Source organism: Oryctolagus cuniculus, chromosome 2 (genome assembly GCF_964237555.1).
Source record: "Oryctolagus cuniculus chromosome 2, mOryCun1.1, whole genome shotgun sequence".
NCBI classification, from domain to species: Eukaryota; Metazoa; Chordata; class Mammalia; order Lagomorpha; family Leporidae; genus Oryctolagus; species Oryctolagus cuniculus.
Window position 1 is genome coordinate 78,784,852 of NC_091433.1, and position 21,426 is coordinate 78,806,277.

General features: G+C 49.4%; 1 protein-coding gene across 2 annotated transcripts; it reads right to left on the reverse strand.

Annotated features, from left to right (window-relative positions):
• Positions 1-887: 887 nt before the first annotated feature.
• PPP1R3B (protein phosphatase 1 regulatory subunit 3B) lies at positions 888-16,507 on the reverse strand. Of its 2 annotated transcripts, none has more exons than XM_008274068.3 (2): positions 16,284-16,507; positions 888-5,418 (listed from the first exon to the last, which is right to left on the reverse strand). In XM_008274068.3, the coding sequence occupies exon 2, from the start codon at positions 5,388-5,390 to the stop codon at positions 4,536-4,538; it is 855 nt and encodes a 284-aa protein (XP_008272290.1). In that variant the 5' UTR covers positions 5,391-5,418; positions 16,284-16,507; the 3' UTR covers positions 888-4,535. The 2 variants fall into 2 exon arrangements, with proteins under 2 accessions (XP_008272290.1, XP_008272291.1); XM_008274069.4 differs by lacking the exon at positions 16,284-16,507 and adding an exon at positions 15,584-15,740.
• Positions 16,508-21,426: the final 4,919 nt, after the last annotated feature.

Consider the following 21,426-nt stretch of genomic DNA (forward strand, 5'->3'; position numbering starts at 1 on the left):
TCCCTGCCACCCACATGGGAGATGATCGCAGTGCAGTTTCTGGCTCCTGGCTTTGGCCCTGGCTGTTGCAGGCATTTGGGGAGTGAACCAGCAGGTGGAAGATCTGCTCAGCTGTCTGTCTACTTGTGTCTCTGTGTCCTTGCAACAAATGAAATCAATCAATCAATCAATAAAAATAAATGTGTGCAGATGGGAGGGTATTCGACCTAGAGGTTACGATGGCTCAAGTCGCTGGGCTCTCCAGTGTGGAAGGAGAGAGCTAGCAGGTGGGAGGTCCCTGCCTCTTAAACAAAACACACAAAGAATACTTTTTTTTTTTTTTTTTGGACAGACAGAGTTAGACAGTGAGAGAGAGAGAGACAGAGAGAAAGGTCTTCCTTCCGTTGGTTCACCCCACAAATGGCTATTATGGCCAGCGTGCTGCGCCAATCCGAAGCCAACAGCCATGTGCTTCCTCCTGGTCTCCCATGCGGGTGCAGGGCCCAAGGACCTGGGCCATCCTCCACTGACTGCCTTCCCAGGCCACAGCAGAGACCTGGACTGGAAGAGGAGCAACTGGGACTAGAACCCGGGGTACCGGCGCCTCGGGTGGAGGATTAGCCTAGTGAGCCACGGTGCCGGCCACAAAGAATACTTTTTTAAAAGTGGGTGCAGGACAGCACCAGCCCTTGCACTTCCTCCTCAGTATGAATCTTCTCGGGTGCACCAGCTTCAACTGCCAAGGCCACCCGGAAAGCAGGGACCTCCTTGCCTGTGCCTTGTGGCTTTAACTCAGCCAGACCTCGCTCAGCCCCACCGGAAACCTGCGATCTATATGTGGAAACACAGGGCTTTAAAACACGGCTCCCCTTCTGGCTCCAAGAACAGAGAGACGATTTCAGTTTCGGTTTTGTTTTTTTTCTACTTTATTAAACACATTTGTTTTTGAGATACAAACAAACCACTCTCTTCTACCACACACAAACATCCATTCTTGTGATTTTTTTTTTAAAGTGCATTTCCCCTTTAACTTTGTGTATAAAAATAGTTATTTTTCAAACATGCAGAAATCTCTTGACAAGGCACTTTTAGGCGTAAAACAAAGAGGAGTCCTCGGCTCTGCGTTCACATTGAAGTAAAAGAGAAAGAAGTGTCAGCACCACCCCCTCCTGCCGTCCTCACAGGTCCAGCAGCTGGTAACCAAGCTGTGGGGACATCCCCAGCCTCACAGCCTGGGACGCTGCACTTGGCCTGCCCTTGAGCCCCACCTGCCACAACGGCTCTCCTCCCAGCCCCTAGGGGCAGCCGTGCAGGACGTTCAGATCAGCTCATTGACCACTTGCCATGTCTTTGGGTGGCCCATTACTCACCTAACTTCTAATCACCAAGGATTGTATTAGGAGACACCCTGGAATCAGAGCAAACAGTGACCAGGAAGAATTGCAAAAGTGGAAACCAATGAAAGACCACCAGGGTTTCCCTTCACAGCCCACCAAAAGGGAAGGGCCACCTCGAAGGCACTTCTAAAAAATTGAAACACCCTTTTTTTTTTTTTTTTGCTGTGTAAGCATATCCAGCCCATTTAACGTCCAAATGACTACAAGTAATGCTTATGTTTCAAACGCAAATGATATACAAAGATCCAAAACCCACAAAACATTCTTCTAACAATTCAAAATTTACATCCTTTTATAAAAAAAAGTACCATGTTTTAACATGACAAAAACTCAATGATAAAATGAATTCCACCATGGACCCCGGAGACCTGCATAACTCCATGATGTCTCATCAGCTCCCCTCTAACAACTTTCTTTTTTAAATAAAAGACTCTCTCTCAAATGCTTCCTAGCTTTCAGCTTATTTATCATACTTCTTTACGTAGTCTAGCTTATCTATTGAGCCAAATTGGCAAATGCCCCCCCAGGACATATCCCTCAGGGAACTAAATATGAAACAGAAATGGAGTTGCTTCCTCATTCCTGGACAAAGGCACCAGTGACAGGTGGCTACCCCAGGTGGGTACCTGGGAAGTTCACAGGGACCAGGGGCCAGGAGGCAACATCACCGAGGGCGGCCTGCTGACAGCCCTACAAGCCCAGCCAGCCAGCCTGGCCAGGGCGTGGGCCTATCTACTGTCTGGTGCCGTCTGGACAGGCTTCCTCCAGGCATCTCCCAAGGGCCCGGTGGAGGCAGACTGAGGTGGGGGCCGCGGGAGGGGGAAGGCGGTGTTTTCAAATGAGTGACAGCTCCGCGGAGGGACACTGGGCAAGCAGGTGAGGACTTGCCTTCTGAGCAGCGCAGTGGGGTGAGCACCCCAGGTGTGCCAGCCTGAGGGGTTGCAACCAGTGCCCCAGCAAAAAAAAGCTGGGGTGAGCCCAGAGAAAGAAGGGCTGGGTCGGGGGAGGGTTGTCACTGTTTCAGAAGATACTTATCACCCGTTCACCGTATTTCGGAGTTTGACGTGGGAATGTCTGAGGGTGATCACTACACATAACCAGCAGACTTCACCCTGGAGTCGCGTCAGGCCCTTCCTGAACACCGACGACCCCCTTAGTCTTGGCAACAGGGCACTGGGCTCCCTTCCTGCCCTGGTAATGTGGGACACTTGTTAACACAAAACTCATGACCCCAGGAGCTGTGTTGGCTGACGGCTGCGCTGCTGATGTTCTGATCGCTGACCGTGTAACCTTCAGAGTCCTGGCTGCCGACGACGTGCTATTTGCTTGACTCAGATAAAGCAGTTCTGCCAATTTTCACGAAAGATCAAAGCGTGATTTCCGTCTCAATGACAGTATCCGCTTATCTCCGAGGGCAAAAGCACTGGATCACAGACGCCTAACAGCCGGGCTCAGGGACAAGAATTGCATTGAACACCATTTAAGAGCATTTGAAAAATGAATACATTTTAAAGTGAAAACCAAACCCCAACCACAAAACTCTAGGAGCCGGCACGTTCAATACCCGCCTGAATACCTGCCTGTTGCCCATGTCCAACGTCATAGACACCTGCAGACCTTGAGAACAGATCAGTAGGGAAATGGCCAGCACAGGACTCTCCTTGGTTAAGTCCAGCAACTGTGGCTCCAAATCTAGGTACCTGTACACTCCTCTCCCCGCTCACCTTGGGAAACACCTCCCATTAGTGAGACACTCAGAAGGAAAATTAAACAGCCATTGAACCATATCCCAAAGACAAACAAATCAGAAAAAGAAAAAAACTTTCTACAAATATTCATGTAAAAAATGTTTAAAACACTTCTAAGTAAAAACCAATCTTGCCCAAAAAGGAATCACAGGTTTTAGGGATCCATTGACAATGAACGTCCCAAGATTCTCTTACAATAGCATTAGCCAATGGACTTGAATCTCATAGGGTTGAGAACAATTAACCTCCGATAGTTCAGACTGGCAAACATTTAAAATAACATGAGAACCGAGTGAACCCCATCCCTTTACGTACTCACACACCATAAATAAGAACACCCCAAATCAATGTCCCCAGGTGCCTGTAAAGTGTCCTGGGTATCATCAGTCACAGCCCAAACAAAATCAGACATCTTCTGAAGGCCTCAAAGTCATCTTGCATCTGCCAATCAAACATCCCAAACACTGCATAAAACACAACTCTTCAGGAACGACCATCTAAAATTCTCCTGTAAGGAGTAAGCTGCTTGAAGACCAGCCAAGCCAATTAAATGCACCTTGTAATCGAGTCTTTGAGCGACTCAGGGTCAAGGTGAGTCTGTAGAAAGCTCCCTCAAAAACCAAAAAAAAAAAAAAAAAAAAAAAGGAGAAGCATAAAGTGTTGAGCTCTCCAGACTGTCATGGCCTCGTCATGACTCCGCCATCTGGGACGCCACCCAGGAGCCAGCGACTCTCCGGGACCCGTGCGCTGCTCTGTGCGGGAATACGCACGCGTAGTCAGGAGGCAGGGAGAAGAAATGCCTGTCTCTGGAAAAGCCAGTCACCTTTATTATCTTTTCCTGAATGCCAGGAAGAATTTAAAAATGCAACAAATGAACTTGCGCCCGCAGGAGCGGATCTGTCTCTCTTTGGGTAGCTGTGTTGTAGAATCGTGCAGCCTCAGGCTCGCGGATGAGAGCACAGAGATACAGCGTGGTGTGTGTAGATGTGGGATAGCAGCAACACGCACGAGAGGCCTGGCTGGCAGCTGGAGCCAGAGCAGGCACCCACGGGAGGTGGCTGGGGGCTGAGCAATTTTCCAGGGGGGCTCACTTTCCACATCCAAGTGGCAGGCAGAGGCCAGGCTCCTCCGGGCCCGCCGGCTCTGCCTGTGGCCTTGGCTCCTGTCCACAATGCTTCCAGCACCACCCTGCTCATTCCCACCCTGGGTGCCACACGGACCAGCACACCACCTCTCCTCCAGGCGCAAAACCAGTTCTGTGATCTACACCTGGCTGCAACTGCTGGCCGAAGGAAACAGTGAACAGGATCCTTTCTTTGCAAAACCGTGCCTGGTGGCAGTTCGACTGGGTGCCTCCCTAGGCCTCCATCTCCATTCCTGTGACCGGAGCTGGGCTCCATCGCCTGCCTCACTAGTAGTATGGCCCCAGCTTTTCATATCCTAGGTAACTAGGCCACTCCGGAAACAGACCATAGGAGCACCGAGGGCTTCCAAACTGGTCAAACGCTATCCCGAAATCCGGTCCGTTCGGGGGCTCGCTCGGTTCCTGAGTGGATTTTAACTCGGCCCGGATGATCCGATAGTTTTTGCCTTTGTTGCTGTCCCAGTACGTCTGTCCGTTGCACTCGTAGCACACGGCGAACTCCATCCTCTCGTAAGACTGGATCTTCTCGGGCAAGCTGATGTCGAAGGAGAAGGTGTCCCTGTCGGAGCCGGCGTAGGTGTCCTTGACGTAGTGGCAGGGAAAGTCTGTGAAGCTCTTCCAGGTGTCGAAGGTCATCCTGACTTTCACGATCTTCTCGAAGGCGAGGTTCTGCACTTTGATGGTGCCCGAGAGGGCTCGGTCTTTGAGCACGCAGTTCTCCAGGCACACGTGGTTGGCCTGGAGCCGGTTTCTGAAGTCCAGGTAGTCCGCGGACGGCTGTGCGAAGTCCAGCACGAAGCTCTCGCTCTCGGCTGTCGTCAGGCTCACGATGTTGTCCAGGAGCTCCGTGATGTTGAACGGAAGATCTAAGGGGTCATCGAATTCCGAGAAGACCTTGACCATGGTCAGGGCCAGCCCCTGGTTGTCGGCGAAGGACACTCGCTTTTTCGCCTTTTTTTCCTGCACCGGCGGGGCCACCAGCCCACTGGCTTCATTCTTGCTGCCCAGCTGAATGCAAGGCCTCAGAGGTTTGACGGGCTTCGGGGAGATCTTGAAGGCAAAACGTTCTCGGCGCAGGGAGGGAGCCATGCAGTTGTATCTGTACTCTATGTCCACAGCCATCACGGGGCCAGACGTACAGGCCAGAACCCTGGCAGAGAGAGGAAAGGGCAGAGGGATCAGACAGATGCTTCAGCTCTGTGGTGGAATGAGAAGGTCATGCCAAGATGGCTGCTGGCAAGAGTCTGCCTGGCAACAGGCTGTGATTGGTTAGGGCATAGCCCACCCCTTGACCGGATTGGCTGCCTTGGCTATATAAGCTGTTGTAGCAACTGAAATAAAGGAGTCTGCAGGCTGCTTGCCTCAGGCCTGCTTTCACAGACTCCTGGGGTCTGTGTGGTGACTCCTCTTATCCCCCAACACGCTCCTCCTCCCAGAAACAATCCACCGCAACACAGCTCCTCATTCCAGCCAAGGCTGGCAGCCAGGGCTTTCCTGCATCTCGGCCCTTGTGGCTCACACAGCTGCAGCCCAGCACCCACATGCTTCCGGGGAACGCAGACCACCAGTTTTAAAACTAAGCTCATGAGTTTTCCTATCGGGATTTCTGGGGCCTTCTGTAAGGTGCTGTGCCACAGAAGGTCATGAAAAGGACACACTGTCTGCAGAATCTTTCACACTTCCTTGTCTAATGAATCCCATTTTGTGCCACAGATAGCACACCTGGTTCTCCAGGAACGTGCTTTAGTATATACGGCTATTTATTTATTGACAAGGAGAAATCGCGTCTATTTGGGAGGGACACTTGGCACAGTGGTTAAGATGCCTACATCCCATGTTAAGAATGCCTGGGCTCGGATCTCAGCTCAGCTTCTGATTCCAGCATCCTACCAATGTGCACCCTGGGAGGCAGTAGGCGATGCCTGGAGGAACTGCACTGGGAGCCTGTAAATGATTTGACTGGCCATGCCAAAAGGTAGACATCTATGCAAACATGTTGTACACCATAAATAAATACAACTTATTATTATTTATTTGACAGAGAGAGAGACAGGGTGCTTCCATTAGCTGGTTCACTTCTCAAATGCCCACAACAGCATCGTTTAACCTATGTAATTACCTCAATATGTAAAATGGAATTAAAATATGTTTATTTTGGTGCCTACAAAAGATCTTCAAAAAGTTCATGGAAATGAATATTATGAAACAGCTATGTACTGATTCCAATTTTTTGGCACCAAAGCAAATGTCTTTTAGTTGCATTGGGCACATACTTTTTGAAGTACCACTGTACTTATATTTTTGCAGTGAGAACACTGAAAACCTATTCTTTTGGTAATTTTCAAGTATACATTATATTCTCACTGACCACAATCACCATGATGTACAGCAGACCTCCTGAACGTATCCCTCCCTTATAAATTATGTTTTGTGTCCCGTGTCCAACACCTCCCCCTGTTGCTCCTTCACCCCGGAGCCTCTGGCAGCCCCCGTTCCACTCTCGCTTCTGAGTTCCCCACTAAATTCCACATCTAACTGAGAGTGGGTGCGTCTCTCTGCTTGGCTTGCTTCACTCGACACAGTGTCCTCCAGGTTTGTTCACGCCACTGCCGCAGAATCTCCTTAAGGCGGAACCGTACTCCGCTGTGTGCGTACACCACATTCCCTCCATCTGTTCATCTTACCCATCCAGCGTGGGTTGACTTCACGTTGTAGCCTTGGTGAACAACACTGCAGGGCCTGAGAGGGTGCAGGCGGCTGTCTGACAGGCTGAATTCATGGCCTTTTTTTTTTTTTTTTTTTTTTTGACAGGCAGAGTGGACAATGAGAGAGAGACAGAGAGAAAGGTCTTCCTTTTCCGTTGGTTCACCCTCCAATGGCCGCTGCGGCCGGCATACCGCGCTGATCCGATGGCAGGAGCCAGGAGCCAGGTACTTCTCCTGGTCTCCCATGGGGTGCAGGGCCCAAGCACTTGGGCCATCCTCCACTGCACTCCCGGGCCACAGCAGAGGGCTGGCCTGGAAGAGGGGCAACCGGGACAGAATCCGGTGCCCCGACCAGGACTAGAACCCGGTGTGCCGGCGCCGCAAGGCGGAGGATTAGCCTAGTGAGCTGCGGCGCCGGCCGATTTCATGGCCTTTGACTGGATACCCAGTCCTGGGCTTGCTAGGTCACATGCTGACTCGAGTTTGCATGTGTTGTGTAGAACCCTCCATACTGTTCTCCACAGTGGCTATACTAATTTACATTCCTCCTTTCTCCCCATCCTCATCAACACTTGTTCTCTTTCATCTTCTTGCTAATAACCATTCTAACGGGTGTGAAGGGGCATCTCACTGTGCTGATGGTAAACACTGCTTTAATACAACACAGAGGGAATGCACCCATCCCACCAATGTTGATTTGGTAGTTGGTGTATGCCAGGCATTATACTAGACACTGGGATCCAATAGTGCCCACAGATGCAAGCCTGCGTCTGTTGAACTTATGGTAGGTTTTTATAACCCAGGCTATTTTTGTTTTAAGAATAACGAGCCTTCAGCGGCCATTGGGGGGTGAACCAACAGAAAAGGAAGACCTTTCTCTCTGTCTCTCTCTCTCACTATCCACTCTGCCTGTCAAAAAAAAAAAAAAAAAAAAAAAAAAAAAAAAAAAAAAAAGAATAACAAGCCATTTAGTGTTAAAATTTTTATGAAGGTGAGCATTTATCTTTTATACAGGTGAAGATATCCACTATTAAAAAAAATGAGCCAGCTGCTGCTGGGTTGCTGGCATCCATGTGGGTGCCGGTTTGAGTCCCAGTTGCTCCACTTCCCATCCAGCTCTCTGCTAATGCACCTGAGAACACAGTGGAGGATGGTCCAAATACTTGGGCCCCTGCACCCATATGGGAGACCTGGAAGAAGCTCCTGGCTCCTGGCTTCAGATCAGACCAACTCTGGCCTTTGTGGCCATTTGGGGAGTAAACCAGTGGATAGAGGATTTCTCTCTATCTCTCCCTCTCCCTCTCTCTCTGTACTCTGTTTTTCAAATAAATAAATAAATCCTTTTTTAAAAAATGCTATGTTTTTCTCCAGGTGCAAAAAAGTCAGTAAAACAAAACAGACTAAAGATAAATTGGAAAAATATTTTACTAAAAGCATGACAACTGGGGCAGGTGCATGGCACAGCTTACCCATCGCATAACAGAGTCCTAGCTACTCCACTTCTAATGTAGCTTCCTGCTAATGCACACCCTGTGAGGCAGCAGGTGGCGGTTTAAGTACTTGGCTCCCTGCCACCGCTTGGAAGACCCAGATTGAGTTTCAGGCTCCTGGCTTCAACCTAGCCCAGCCCTAGTGGCTGCAGACATTTGAGGAGTAGACCAGTGAAAGGAAAAACTCTCTCTGTCTCTCTGACTCTCTCTCTCTGCTTTTCAAATAAAACCAAAATAAATAAAAAAATTTTAAACAAAAGCATGACAGCAGAGTTAATTCACTAATGTATAAAGAGTTTTTAGGAAGCAGTAACAAGGTCAAATATTCTACACAGAAACATGAGCAATCAGTATGAATAGAATACTCAAAAACGAAACTTCAGAAATGAGCCATAAGCATGCAAAATGTCTAATTTTATAATTAAGAAATTTAGATTAGGAACAAGGCCAGTGTTTATTTATTGAATTAGGAAACAACTTCAAAAGTTAATAGAAAGGGGAGAGGGAGTGGGAAAGGGGAGGGTGGTGGGTGGGAGGGACGGTATGGGGGGGAAAGCCATTGTAACCCATGAGACGTACTTTGGAAATTTATATTCATTAAATAAAAGATAAAAAAAAAAAAAAGAATAGAAAAAAAAAAAAGTTAATAGAAATATACTTATTACTCAGACTGTCATATATCTTAAGTAAGTAATTTAAAATTCAGAGATTACCATACTAATACGTTCTGTGCAGCATTATAGGAGGGGAAAGAATGAGAAAATAACCTTAATGACCAGAACAGGCACCTTTTAAAATCAGTTGTACCATATCCACGCACTTTAATTTTATATCATCATTAAAACAATTATTTGGAAAAATATTTACATGGCAAGAAAAAAGTATGCTCTAGTGTTAATGTGACAAATAGAGAAGATAAAATTGAACGTAAGAGCAGAGTTGTTGGGAGAAAATATTATGAGATATTTATGTAGAGCAGAGATGCACTGGTGTCTCTTTGACCATGGTTTCACTTTCCTCAATCGACTGCAGTCTGAAAATACTAGGTGGAACATTCCAGAAATTATTTGTAAGTTTTACACTGTGCAGCATTCTGAGTTGCAAGGTGAAATCGTGGGCTATCCCACCCCCTCCCACCTTGGATCTGATCATCCCTTTGTCTAACACAGCCATGCGAGCTAGGGATGCTACCTGCCTGCCTGTTAGTCATTTCCTACCCGTCCCAGTTATCCCACTGGCTGTCATGGTTGCCATGCTCCTAGTCAAATAGCCCTTATTTTACTTCATAACGACCCCAGAGCCCAAGCTAGCGATGCAAAAGAGGCACCGTGTGTAGAACATGGGGGATGCACACCCTCTGGCACTGTGTGGCAAGGCTGCACGTTTGGGTGTGACCATGGTTCCAGGCATCCACCTGGGATCTTGGAACATATCCCCCTGGAGAACGGAAGACCATTGTAGGTCAAACTGCCAGACTCCCCACATGACTGGACGTCAGGAAGCTTCCACTCTCCTGCTGTGTGTTTTCTTATATCTTCTAAAACAATATTGCTTTTATAATCAGGAAAAAAGATGGAACTAGGAAAAAATTTCAAATATTTTAATATGTGCCCAAAAACTCATCCTGAAGCTACTGCCTCACTCAAACCAAGCACTTTTCATGATGCTAATTACCATATTCTGACTTGACAGTTAGAAGGGACTAAATTGAAGAAGTTGGGGACAAAGACAGAATTAGAAGGGCAAGCTTGAGAATTATGGGACACAGGATCTATATGGGTTTCTAAAATTGTCTCCGCTTTTTAGGGCCGAAGTGTAGGGAAACGCTGGTGTGAAAGGTGGTTTTCTCGGGCCAGGACTACCACCACTGAGAAGCGACAGGCAAAATGTTGCTCATCTTCTGACAAGGGCTGGGACCACTGGTTCAGTCCAATAACTCCCCATTCACTTTCTTTTCTTCTTCTTCTTCTTCTTCTTCTTCTTCTTCTTCTTCTTTTTTTTTGACAGGCAGAGTGGACAGTGATCGACAGAAACAGAGAGAAAGGTCTTCCTTTTCTGTTGGTTCACCCCCAATGGTCACTGCGGCCGGCGCACTGCGGCCAGCACACCACACTGATCCGAAGCCAGGAGCCAGGTGCTTCTCCTGGTCTCCCATGCGGGTGCAGGGCCCAAGGACCTGTGCCATCCTCCGCTGTCCTCCCGGGCCACAGCAGAGAGCTGGCCTGGAAGAGGAGCAACCGGACAGAATCCGGCGCCCCGACCAGGACTAGAACCTCGGGTGCTGGCGCTGTAGGCGGAGGATTAGCCTAGTGAGCCACGACGCCAGCCCTCATTCACTTTCAACTTCTGATTTTGATTAACCAAATACATAAGGAAAACGAGAAAGGACAAAGACATAAGGTTGGATCTTATTTTCCAAAAACTAAGTATGTCCTAGAATGCACGAAGCACTTAGGGATGCCAAGTTGAATAAACACACAAATAAAACAGTAACTTGCGGCCACAATGCAGGCATCTCACTGTTTCCCCTCTGACAAAGTCAATTTGTTTGCTACGATCTGTTTTTATACCCATGCAATTAGTCTTGAAAGAAAAGTTGTGACTCTATGGAAGTCAGTCTGGAGATTCCTCAGAAACCTGAAGATAACCCTACCGTTCGACCCAGCCATCCCACTCCTTGGAATCTACCCAAAGGAATTTAAATTGGCAAACAAAAAAGCGGTCTGCAGCCTAATGTTTATTGCAGCTCAATTCACAATAGCTAAGACCTGGAACCAACCTAAATGCCCATCAACGGTAGACTGGATAAAGAAATTATGGGATATGTACTCTTTAGAATACTATACCGCAGTAAGAAACAACGAAATCCAGTCATTTGCAACAAAATGGAGGAATCTGGAACACATCATGCTGAGTGAAATAAGCCAGTCCCAAAGGGACAAATACCATATGTTCTCCCTGATCGATGACAACTGACTGAACACCAAAAAGGAAACCTGTTGAAGTGGAATGGACACTATGAGAAACGGTGACTTGATCAGCATAGCCCTGACTGTTAATGAACAACTTAATACATTATCCCTCTTAGTAGTTTTTTTGTCTGTTCTACTTAATAGGACTGGTTTAATTCTGTAATTAATACACAGTTATTCTTAAGTGTTGAAATTTAACTGAAATGTGATCCCTGTTAAACATAAGAGTAGGAATAAGAGAGGGAAGAGATATATAATTTGGGACATGCTCAAGCTGACTTGCCCCAAATGGTAGAGTTAGAAACATACCAGGGGACTCCAATTTAATCCCATCAAGGTGGCATGTACCAATGCCATCTCACTAGTCCAAGTGATCAATTTCAGTTCGCAATTGATCATAATGAAAGGACTAAGAGTCAAAGGGAGCACATAAGCAAGTCTAGTACCTGCTAACACTAACCGATAGAATAAATAAAGGGGAGAGTGATCCAACATGGGAAGTGAGATACTCAGCAGACTCATAGAATGGCAGATGTCCTAAATAGCACTCTGGCCTCAGAATCAGCCCTAAAGGCATTCAGATCTGGCTGAAAAGCCCATGAGAGTATTTCAGGCATGGAAAGCCAAGACACTCTGGCAAAAGATCTCTGTGAGTGAGATCTCAGTGGAAAGAACAGGTCTTCAAAGAAGGAGGTACCTTTCTCTGAAGGGAGGAGAGAACCTCCACTTTGACTATGACCTTGTCTAAACAAGATAAGAGTCGGAGAACTCAGAGGGCTTCCATAGCCTTGGAAACTCATGACTGGAGCATAGGGAGATTACTGATGCCATAGACAGGAGTGTCAATTGGTAAAGTCAACAACAGGAGTCACTGTGCACTCACTCCTCATGTAGGATCTCTGTCCTTAATGTGCTGTGCATTGAGATTTAATGCTATAACGAGTACTCAAATAATATATTTCACTTTGTGTTTCTATGGGGGTGCAAACTGTTGAAATCTTTACTTAATGCATACTAAACTGATCCTCTGTAAAAAAAAAAAAAAAAAAAAAAAAGAAAAGAAAAGAAAAGAAACTATCAACTCCCAACTTGACTCTCACTGGGATTAAACATGACAATAGGTCTGATCTGATTTCATCATCATTAAAAAAAAAATCATCTATTATTTTTCACTTTATGTTTCTGTGTGGGAGCAAACTGTTGAAATCCTTACTTAATGTATACTAAGCTGATCTTCTGTATATTAAGATAATCGAAAATGAATCTTGATGTGAATGGAAGGGGAGAGGGAGTGGGAAAGGGGAGGGTTGTGGGTGGGAGGGACGGTATGGGGGGGAAGCCATAGTAATCCATTATTCGTACTTTGGAAACGTATATTCATTAAATAAAAGTTAAAAAAAAAAAAAAAAAAAGAAAAGTTGTGACTGAAATTGGCAAGATAGCTCTACAGAGCATCAGCGGGTTCACAAATTGGTTCAATGTTAAAACAAACCCCACAGGTACAAATTACTTGAATTTTAGTTCTTTCTGTCCATTACACAACTTTACCTTAGAATGTATCAGAATTACACTTTCAGCTCTAACTTTAATGCAGGTAATTTTTTTGTATAGCTTTCAAATATGTATTAAAACCAACCAACCAACCAAGAGCCTTGCAGCCCAGTGCCTCCCACTCTGTCTACCCTTGAAATCCCGGCTGTGAACCAAGGGAGGAAGAGTTCCCCCTCAGTGCTTCCTCTTGGTCAGAGGAACGCAGCACAAGGTCAACTGCAAGTCTCTAGGTGTCTTCGGCAAGCCTGCTGACCAATCTCTCATGTGCTTCCTGTACATCTTTAAAGCAGCTTATTAGAAAAAAGACGGGGAAGCTCTGGGGTTGTCGTAGAAAACGACCCCTGCACAAAGGCTCAACCTGACGACTGTTCTCTTGGACCCGACTGAAGCCGTTCTCCCAAGTTCTAATCCCACAGGTTACAGAGACTTCGCTGAAGACACTGGTCAAATTTCACTGTTGGGTCCTAGCAGTCTAAGTTTGCCCCTACGATCCCTTTCCTTACTAAGATGTAAGAACAAGTGGAACTGGGTGGCTACAGAGGCAGGATTCTGCTAAGAATCAGAGGTTAGTTAATTAAATAATTCTACTGTACTTCCAAGAGCCAAATGGTTTTTGTGAAATGCATCCATGAGCAGCAAAAGTAAAGTTAGGATGGCCCAAGAGTTAAGCATCAAGGTTACTGCCCCAGGGACATTGCACAAGCGGTCCTGGCACACTTTCTGTGTGCCACTGTAACGTCAGGTGAGGACACTGGCCCTGGCGGCCTCAGTCTCGGCTATGCCGTGACTGCCTTGCCTGTCCTCGTAACAGACTCCAACTTTATCAACCCAATCGTCCCCCAAGAATCAGTGCACCAAAGTGCCCATTTGGAGTGGGCTGTCTGTCTGCTCAAGTCTTTCCCCGGGACTGGGCGGGGATGACTACCACCCTTAGCAGCTGAGATGTGCAAAGTAATACTTTTTTATGTCCCTGAGAGGACAGCACCTGGACAGGTGCTTCATTTGCAGATGGCATGAAAATGACCAGTTCCAACACAGGAGTGCCAGGCTGTACGTGCGGCCTCCTCTCCTGTTATACTCTCTGGCTGCTCCAGCCCTTTCCCTCTGCCAGGCCAAGGACTATAAATCCCCACGGTTGGCAAGGGACAAACACCAGAGCCAGGAGATACGGACACATACTTGAACCGCAGTATGGGACGTGGGATCTGAGTGGCAGCTGCCAGACGGGCACATGAGAGCAACAGTAGCTGTTCCCCGGGCCACGCTGTGTCCCCAGCCACTGAGCTTTCACGTGGACACCTCCGAGGTCAGCTGTGCCTGGCAAGGGCCCGGGCCATGCCCCAGAGTAGACGCCAGTGTTCACAGCCCAGACTCTAACATTCCATGAACACGAGAGTTCTGCATAAAGGCCTCCCATGATCTGCGAGTGACACGTAGTAACACACCTTTCCTGGCCAGCTGGCCAGGGCGAGGCACGGCGGTGACTTTTCTTACAAAAACTGCCGACTGTACGGGCAGTTACCCCGTGACCTCCATTCACAGCACAGCCACTGACCGCTCTGATTGTGCATTTTATAGGAAGCAAATCTTCTTTGTATTGGGGCCGAGGCATTTTTCCTTCCATTCTCTCTCTCCCTCTCTCTTTCTCTCTTTTGATAAGAAAAACCAGATGCATGAACAACTCACGGGCAGCACACAAATGCATCGGACTACATTAGGAAAGCATCCACAAGCAGGTCATAGACACAGACATGGCTATTTACCCCTCCCCCGCTTCACCAATCTCTTCCCTCCCCAGAGGTCTGGCTGATCCAGCAGAGATAAAGTTCACTTTGCTTCCTTTTGTCCTCAGGCCAGCGGGCCTTGTCCCCAGCCTTCAAAGCCCCTCGGACCCCTCCTCACCATCATACAAAGCACACTGCAGATGAGTATTTGTGACCCAGGCTGCAGGTCACAGGAAAGAGCTAAGTTAAAAGGGAACAGAGCTGGCCATCCAAAAATGGCCACAGGGAGGCCCAGAGACAGCTCTGTCCTAACAAGGCGTCCACCCAGCTGTGCTGCTAGGACAAGTCGCTGGCTTCTTCCAGGTCCCGCCTAGGCGGCCAACGAGGTCCGACACTTGTCTTCCCACCGGCTTCTCCCTGCATACCTCAACTTGACTTCGGGTTCAGTCCTCCCGCTGGCTTCACTCTGGTCTTGGCTCCCGGACAACTCTGCCAGATGAACCACTTCCTCCTCTCCTCCTCCTCTCCCCCAGCCGAAACCATACCTCTCTCTTCTCCCGGACCCTGTGCCCCGCAGGGAGGCTGCCCACACACCCCACTCACGCCAGCTGCCCCACACGCCCCCAAGGCCAGCCTTCCCCCAACTTCTCCCCTCCCGCGCAGCCCCCAACTCCTCCGCTCCCCTTCTGGGTCTGCACCTACTCTTTCGCAGCGACTGGCCTCTCCACACCCCCTTCTCTGAGCTCAACAGGGGCCTGGCGTCAGACCAGTGCGTCCACACTGCCGGGGGCCCACAAGCCCCTCTGCGACTCTGCCCCCCTCACCTCAGCCCAGCAGAGCCGCACTGGGCCCTCCTGCTCGCGCTGCACCCACCTTTCGGGCCGCGGAGAAGCCCCCTCCCCAGGTGTGCTCGCTGCATCCGAGGGCCGGGAGGGAGGTGACAGGGGCGGCCGCCGCCACCCAACTACGTGAGCGTCTCTGTGTCCCGGAGGCAGGGCCGACGTGACCGGCAGGGGGAGGAAGACGACGAGGAGGAGGAGGAGCCCGACTTATCACACCGGGGCGGGGCGGGGCGAGCCGGCGGGGCTGCGCGGGGCACGAGCACCCCCGCGCGGGCCGCCTGGCCGCGGCCTCCCCGCACAGCCCGGGTCTGGGGCTCGGAGGACACCCTACGTCCCGCCGCCCTCGGGGACCGAGACACCACCTAGTGCGACAACTTCTGTGCGCAAGTCCATTTGGGTGTGGAGACGGCTCGCTCTCGTGGTTCTCACTTTTCGGGGAAACTGAGGCGCGCGCAGAGGCCAAGCGGCTGGCTCTTGCCCGCCACACCCCTACTCTGCAGCGAGAAAGGGGCCATTTGCGAGCCGGGGACAACAGCGGGGGAGGGAACCTGCAGTCCCGGGCCAGCCCCAGGGCCGCCCGTTGCGGTGGGACCTGTAGCTCGGTGGAACACGGGTCCCTAACGCGCCCGCTCCACGTGGGGGCAACAGTTTGTTCCAGCCCGTCTGGGGCGTCCCTGTGCGGGTGTGCACGTACGAGTCGGACTGTGGGCGCGGGGGTGGGAGGTACGTACCGGATACAGCTCGTAAGTCCACAGGGCAGCCACGCAGGGCGTGACAGGGGCAGCGATCGCGACGGCAGGAGCCGGGGCCAGGGTCTGCGCCCTCCGCGGGCAGCCGCGTCCCTGCGCGGGCGCGAGCTGCCCGCTCACCTCCTCTCTCCCGCCCCCGACGTCGTCGCCCAGGACTCGGGCTCCCGCGGCCCCAGCTGCTCCCTTTAACTTTCTGGTCGCTCGCTCCCCAACTCGAGGTTTTCCATCCCAGACCCCCTTTCACGTGAACGCCCCCCGCAGCCAATGAGCGCGCCCGGGACACGAGCCGCCGACCAATAGCCGCGGCCCGGCGGGGAAGCAGCGCTCAGCCACGTGATCTGCAGCGTGCCCGGAGTGATAGGGCTGGAGTCCAGGGGCTGCGAAGGGGCGGTGGGTCACCGCTTCCCCAGGAGCCCGAGGCCGGGCGCCAGGGGGCGGAGGCAGGTTGGTGCACCCGAGCGCCTCGGACGCGGGCGGCATGCAAAGTTTTCCGTGCCCAGGCCAAGTGCTAGCCAAACCCAGGAGCGCTGCGTGCCTGGCAGGCAGCTGGGGTGGCTTCCTGCTGCCTCGCCGGCCCCTCAGCCACCTGACCCTTCCAGCTGCGTAGCTCTCAGGGGACTGTTAACCTTCCAGTCGCCTGCAGAGCCGGGAGGGGGCCCTGAGAGGGGTCATCAAGGCTACTCCCCTGCACTCTACAGGGACCCTCCTCAGGAATCCGTGTCCTAAGTTGCTTCCGGTGTGTGGGAAGCAGGTGCTGGCCCTTGCCTTGTGCCCATCGTACCGGGGTGTTGCCAGAAAGGATGACAGCAGATTCCTTGGAAGGTGGTATTGGGGTGGGGGGACCACCACCCATAGTACCCACAGAGTACCCCAGATGTGGCCGAGGGGTTCTCAGGGGGAATGAGAGGGGGAGCATCAAAAAGTTCATGGAAATTAGAATTAAAATGCAAATGTATTTTGGTGGAAAAAGTTTTGAAATCCATGCATAGGAGTCTGCAAAAAGTTCATGAATATGCATATTCTGAGGAATATATGTCTGGATTTAAATTTTTAAAAGATTTATTTATTTGAAAGGCAGAGTGCCGGAGAGGTAATGGGAGAGAGAGAGAGAGAGAGAGAGAGAGAGAGAATCTTCCATCCCTAAATGCTCACAACAGTCCTGGGCCAGGTCAAGCCAAAGTCAGGAGCCAAGAACTCCATCCAAGTCTCCCCAGTACTTGGGTGGCAGGGTCTCTTTTTATATATATATATATTTTATTATAAACACTTTTATTTAGTAAATATAATTTTCCAAAGTACAGTTATGGATTACAATGGCTTCCCCCACCATAACTTCCCTCTCACCCGCAACCCTCCCATCTCCCACTCCCTCTCCCCTTCCATTCACATCAAGATTCATTTTCAATTCTCTTTATATACAGAAGATCTAGTTAGTATGTATTAAGTAAAGCTTTCATCAGTTTGGGTGGCGGGTCTCAAGGACTTGGGCACCCATCTGCTGCTTCCCAGGCCCATTAGCAGCAGGAGGCTGCATTGCAAGTATGGAGTAGCCTGGACTAGGACTGGGCACTCCAATGTGAGATGTCACTGCTCTTCATGTGAGGTCCCGTCATATTTTACAAGAGAATCTGTTACAGCAACCACCCAAACCGACAGGTTCTCTGTGATTGCTGTGGCACACTGTGAGGTCTGTAGAGAATGATGATCTTAGTAGAATTTGAGCCAGAACCTCCTCCTCTCATAGGAGATCAATATGTATTGATCCAAGCTGGCCCTTTTGGGGTTAAGGCTGCCAGTTTCCTAGTTCTGATGGCCTGTAAAATTATAGAAAGATCATGAGAAATAGCTAACTTCTTAAAGTACCAAGTAACTGCAAGTTGTGAAAATGTGGGTTAACGGGCCCCAAAGGGAGTCTCTGCTGCAGCCCCTTAATTAAACTGGCCCTGCAGAATTGGGGCATTAAAATAAATGGGTCCTCCCATCTTCTGTTACTATCCTTTCATTGGAAGAAGAGACATTTCTTTAATGGAAATTATACCAAAATGCAGGCTGGGCATAAACCCAAAGTAAAGGGCTTTTCTTTCCATGGAATACGTTTATTACATGGAAATCTGCTCTGTTGAATATGGTACTAGAGAATGCCTACTGTAAGGGCTACGGGAGCAGCTCCCACTTTTATGAGCAATCCCAGACAAAAACACCAGTCAGTTCCAACAGTCCAGCACAAGCTTTCAGCTCCAGAGACGGCTTCCCCAGGCAGTCTCCCTGTCTGGAGGGCAAGGTTGATCATTAACCCTCTTCCCTTTCTTCTGATGGGCAAACCTGATAAAGGACCACCTGTGAAATCCGCTATTGCTAAGGCGGTTGGCAAATCGAGTTTCTCTGCACTCTTTCCCTCTGCCAGCTCCGACCCCCCCCTTCTGATGAGTAGGTTGAAGATTCATTAAGTCAAGTGTTGGCCAAGTTTCTTAGGTGCAGTGAGCCTTTGAGAAGAGTGGGCAAAGACTGAGTCAAGCCAACAGGTATTGCAAAATGTATGCAGGCAAAGGGTGAGCTGAACCAGCTGGGAAGGCATCTGGGACAAGTAAACGCAACTTTATGGCTTTAGGGTTTGGAAGCATCTTTCTTCCATCGATCGAGGAAAGCATGGGTTGTGATCATGCCTGTGGCTGAGACAACTATTTCAGACTAGGGCAGTGGGGCTAAACTGAGCTGTGGCGTGCCACAGTCTTGGTAGGCGGGGCTGTGGCTGCCCTGAGTTTGAAAAGTGCACAGTGTCCTTTGTGATCAGAATACAGCCGGATGAAAGCTTGGGATAAAGAAGCAATGGTCCAGAGCCCAGAACCTTGGAGCTGGACCAGCCCCAACACTCAACTGCACCTCACTTGTCATTGTATGGCAACAAAGAGGGAAAGTGAAAATGGAAAACTTCACCGCCTCAATCAATGCACACCAAGTTCCTTTTACAACAGCTGGCACCGAGTTTTAGCCTTAATTTCATTTATTAACACCCCTCTCCATTAGCCAAAACACTTAGCAGTGGCTGAGCATAGCTAATTTTTATTTTTCCGTAACTTTTTTTTTAATGACTGTCAGTGGTAGTGCTGTCTTTCATCCTTACACTTAGGCTCATCTGTGGCTCCTTCAGTCCTCTCTCACTCATCCATTCCTTTGACAACACATTATTGAGTAATGACAGGGGCATGGATGCTGGAAATGTAGAAACCAATTAACTACATCCTTACTTGATGAGATGCTCAGAGACTAACGAATACTGATGCAGAATAAATGTGTGGAAGGTAGGGGGAGCTAAGAGGAAGAGTGGGTGTGTGTTTGGCAGTGGGGGTGGGGAGGGAGCGGGGAGTATCAAAGAACTGCCAAGGAGTGAGAGGAATTAGAGCTATTAGAGCTGGGGCTCATAGGAGACAGTGAGGTAGGAACCAGCAAAGGCGGCAGGTGCCAGGTTCCACATGTTGCCCAGGGAATTTCCATTCTGCTGATTACAACCTCGCTTCCCTTTCTGGTTTAACATTAGACAGTGCTCCTTTGAACACGTTAGACGATATGCATATGCTCTTGCTCATCCAGAGAGGTTTAGAAAATACTGTTGGGTCAACCTTCTCAACTTAGTGTATTTCTTTTCTATAATTTATTTATTTATTTGAAAGAGTTACACGGAGAGAGAAAGAGAGGCAGAGAGAGAGAGAGAGAGAGAGAGAGAGGTCTTCCACCCGCTGGTTCACTCCCCAGCTGGCTGCAATGACCAGAGCTGCACTGATCCGAAGCCAGGAGCCAGGAGCTTCTTCTGGGTCTTCCACGTGGGTGCAGGGGCCCAAGGACTTGGGCCGTCTTCCACTGCTTTCCCAGGCCATAGCGGAGAGCTGGATCAGAAGTGGAGCAGCCGGGGTGTCAAACCTGTGCCCACATGGGATGCCAGCACTGTCATCGGCGCTTGTACCCACTATGCCACAGCGCCAGCCCCACAACTTAGTGTATTTCAAAGACAGCCCGTCCCTAGCTTGTAATCTCTTCCAAGATTTTGAAGCTTTCCTTTTTTTTTTTTTGATTTCTAACATTGCTTTTGGACCCAAGATTGCTTCCCTTTGAATGAAAATGATTGTAAGATGAATCTAAATAAAAATAACTGGATCAGAAGTCAGGACTAAAGAATAGAACATTCTTTTGCTTGATCAGAATAGAAAGTGAGAAAGACAGCTTGCAAACTGCCTGAGTCAATTTATATTTAGACAGTGGGGTTGTTTGCACCTGTCAGGGCGGCAGGCGTGTTCTGGGCGCATTATGTTACCTGAGGCCCTGTGTCCCCCTTTCAGATATGACTGACATTGACCTGCAAGGTCCCGTGCTATGGGGACAAGCAGACACGTACATGTAGGCGACTCCACCAGTCTCTGTGGGCGGGTGTGTCCTTAGCATGTGGGAAGACCCTAAGCTTTTGAGTTGCTGGATGAGGCTAATGTAGGGAGTACTTTTTAAAAATTACAAGACCTGGGGCTGGTGTTATGGCATAGGGGGTTAAGCCGCCACCTGTGACACCGGTGTCCCATATGGGTGCTGGTTTATGTCCTGGCTGCTCTGCTTCTGATCCAGTTCCCTGCTAGTGGGCTGGGAAAGCAGCGGAGGATGGCCCAAATGTTTGGGCCCCTGCTACCCATGTGGGAGAGCTGGATGAAGCTCCTGGCCTCAGCCTGGTTTAGCCCTGGCCACTGTGGCCATTTGGGGAGTGAACCAGAAGATGGAAGATCTCTCTCTCTCTCTCTCTCATTCCTCTCTCTAAAGCTCTGACTTTCAAAAATTTTCTAAAATTACAAGACTACAGAGCTGATTTTATCTTATGCAAGGGCTTTGAATGAGCTTGTTAAGAATTTCTTTAGTTGGTATTTTTTATGATTATAAAATTAATACAAGGTCATTGTGAAAAATATAGAAGGCTGGCGCTGCGGCTCACTAGGCTAATCCTCCGCCTTGCGGTGCCGGCACACCGGGTTCTAGTCCCAGTCGGGGCGCCGGATTCTGTCCCGGTTGCCCCTCTTCCAGGCCAGCTCTCTGCTGTGGCCAGGGAGCGCAGTGGAGGATGGCCCAAGTGCTTGGGCCCTGCACCCCATGG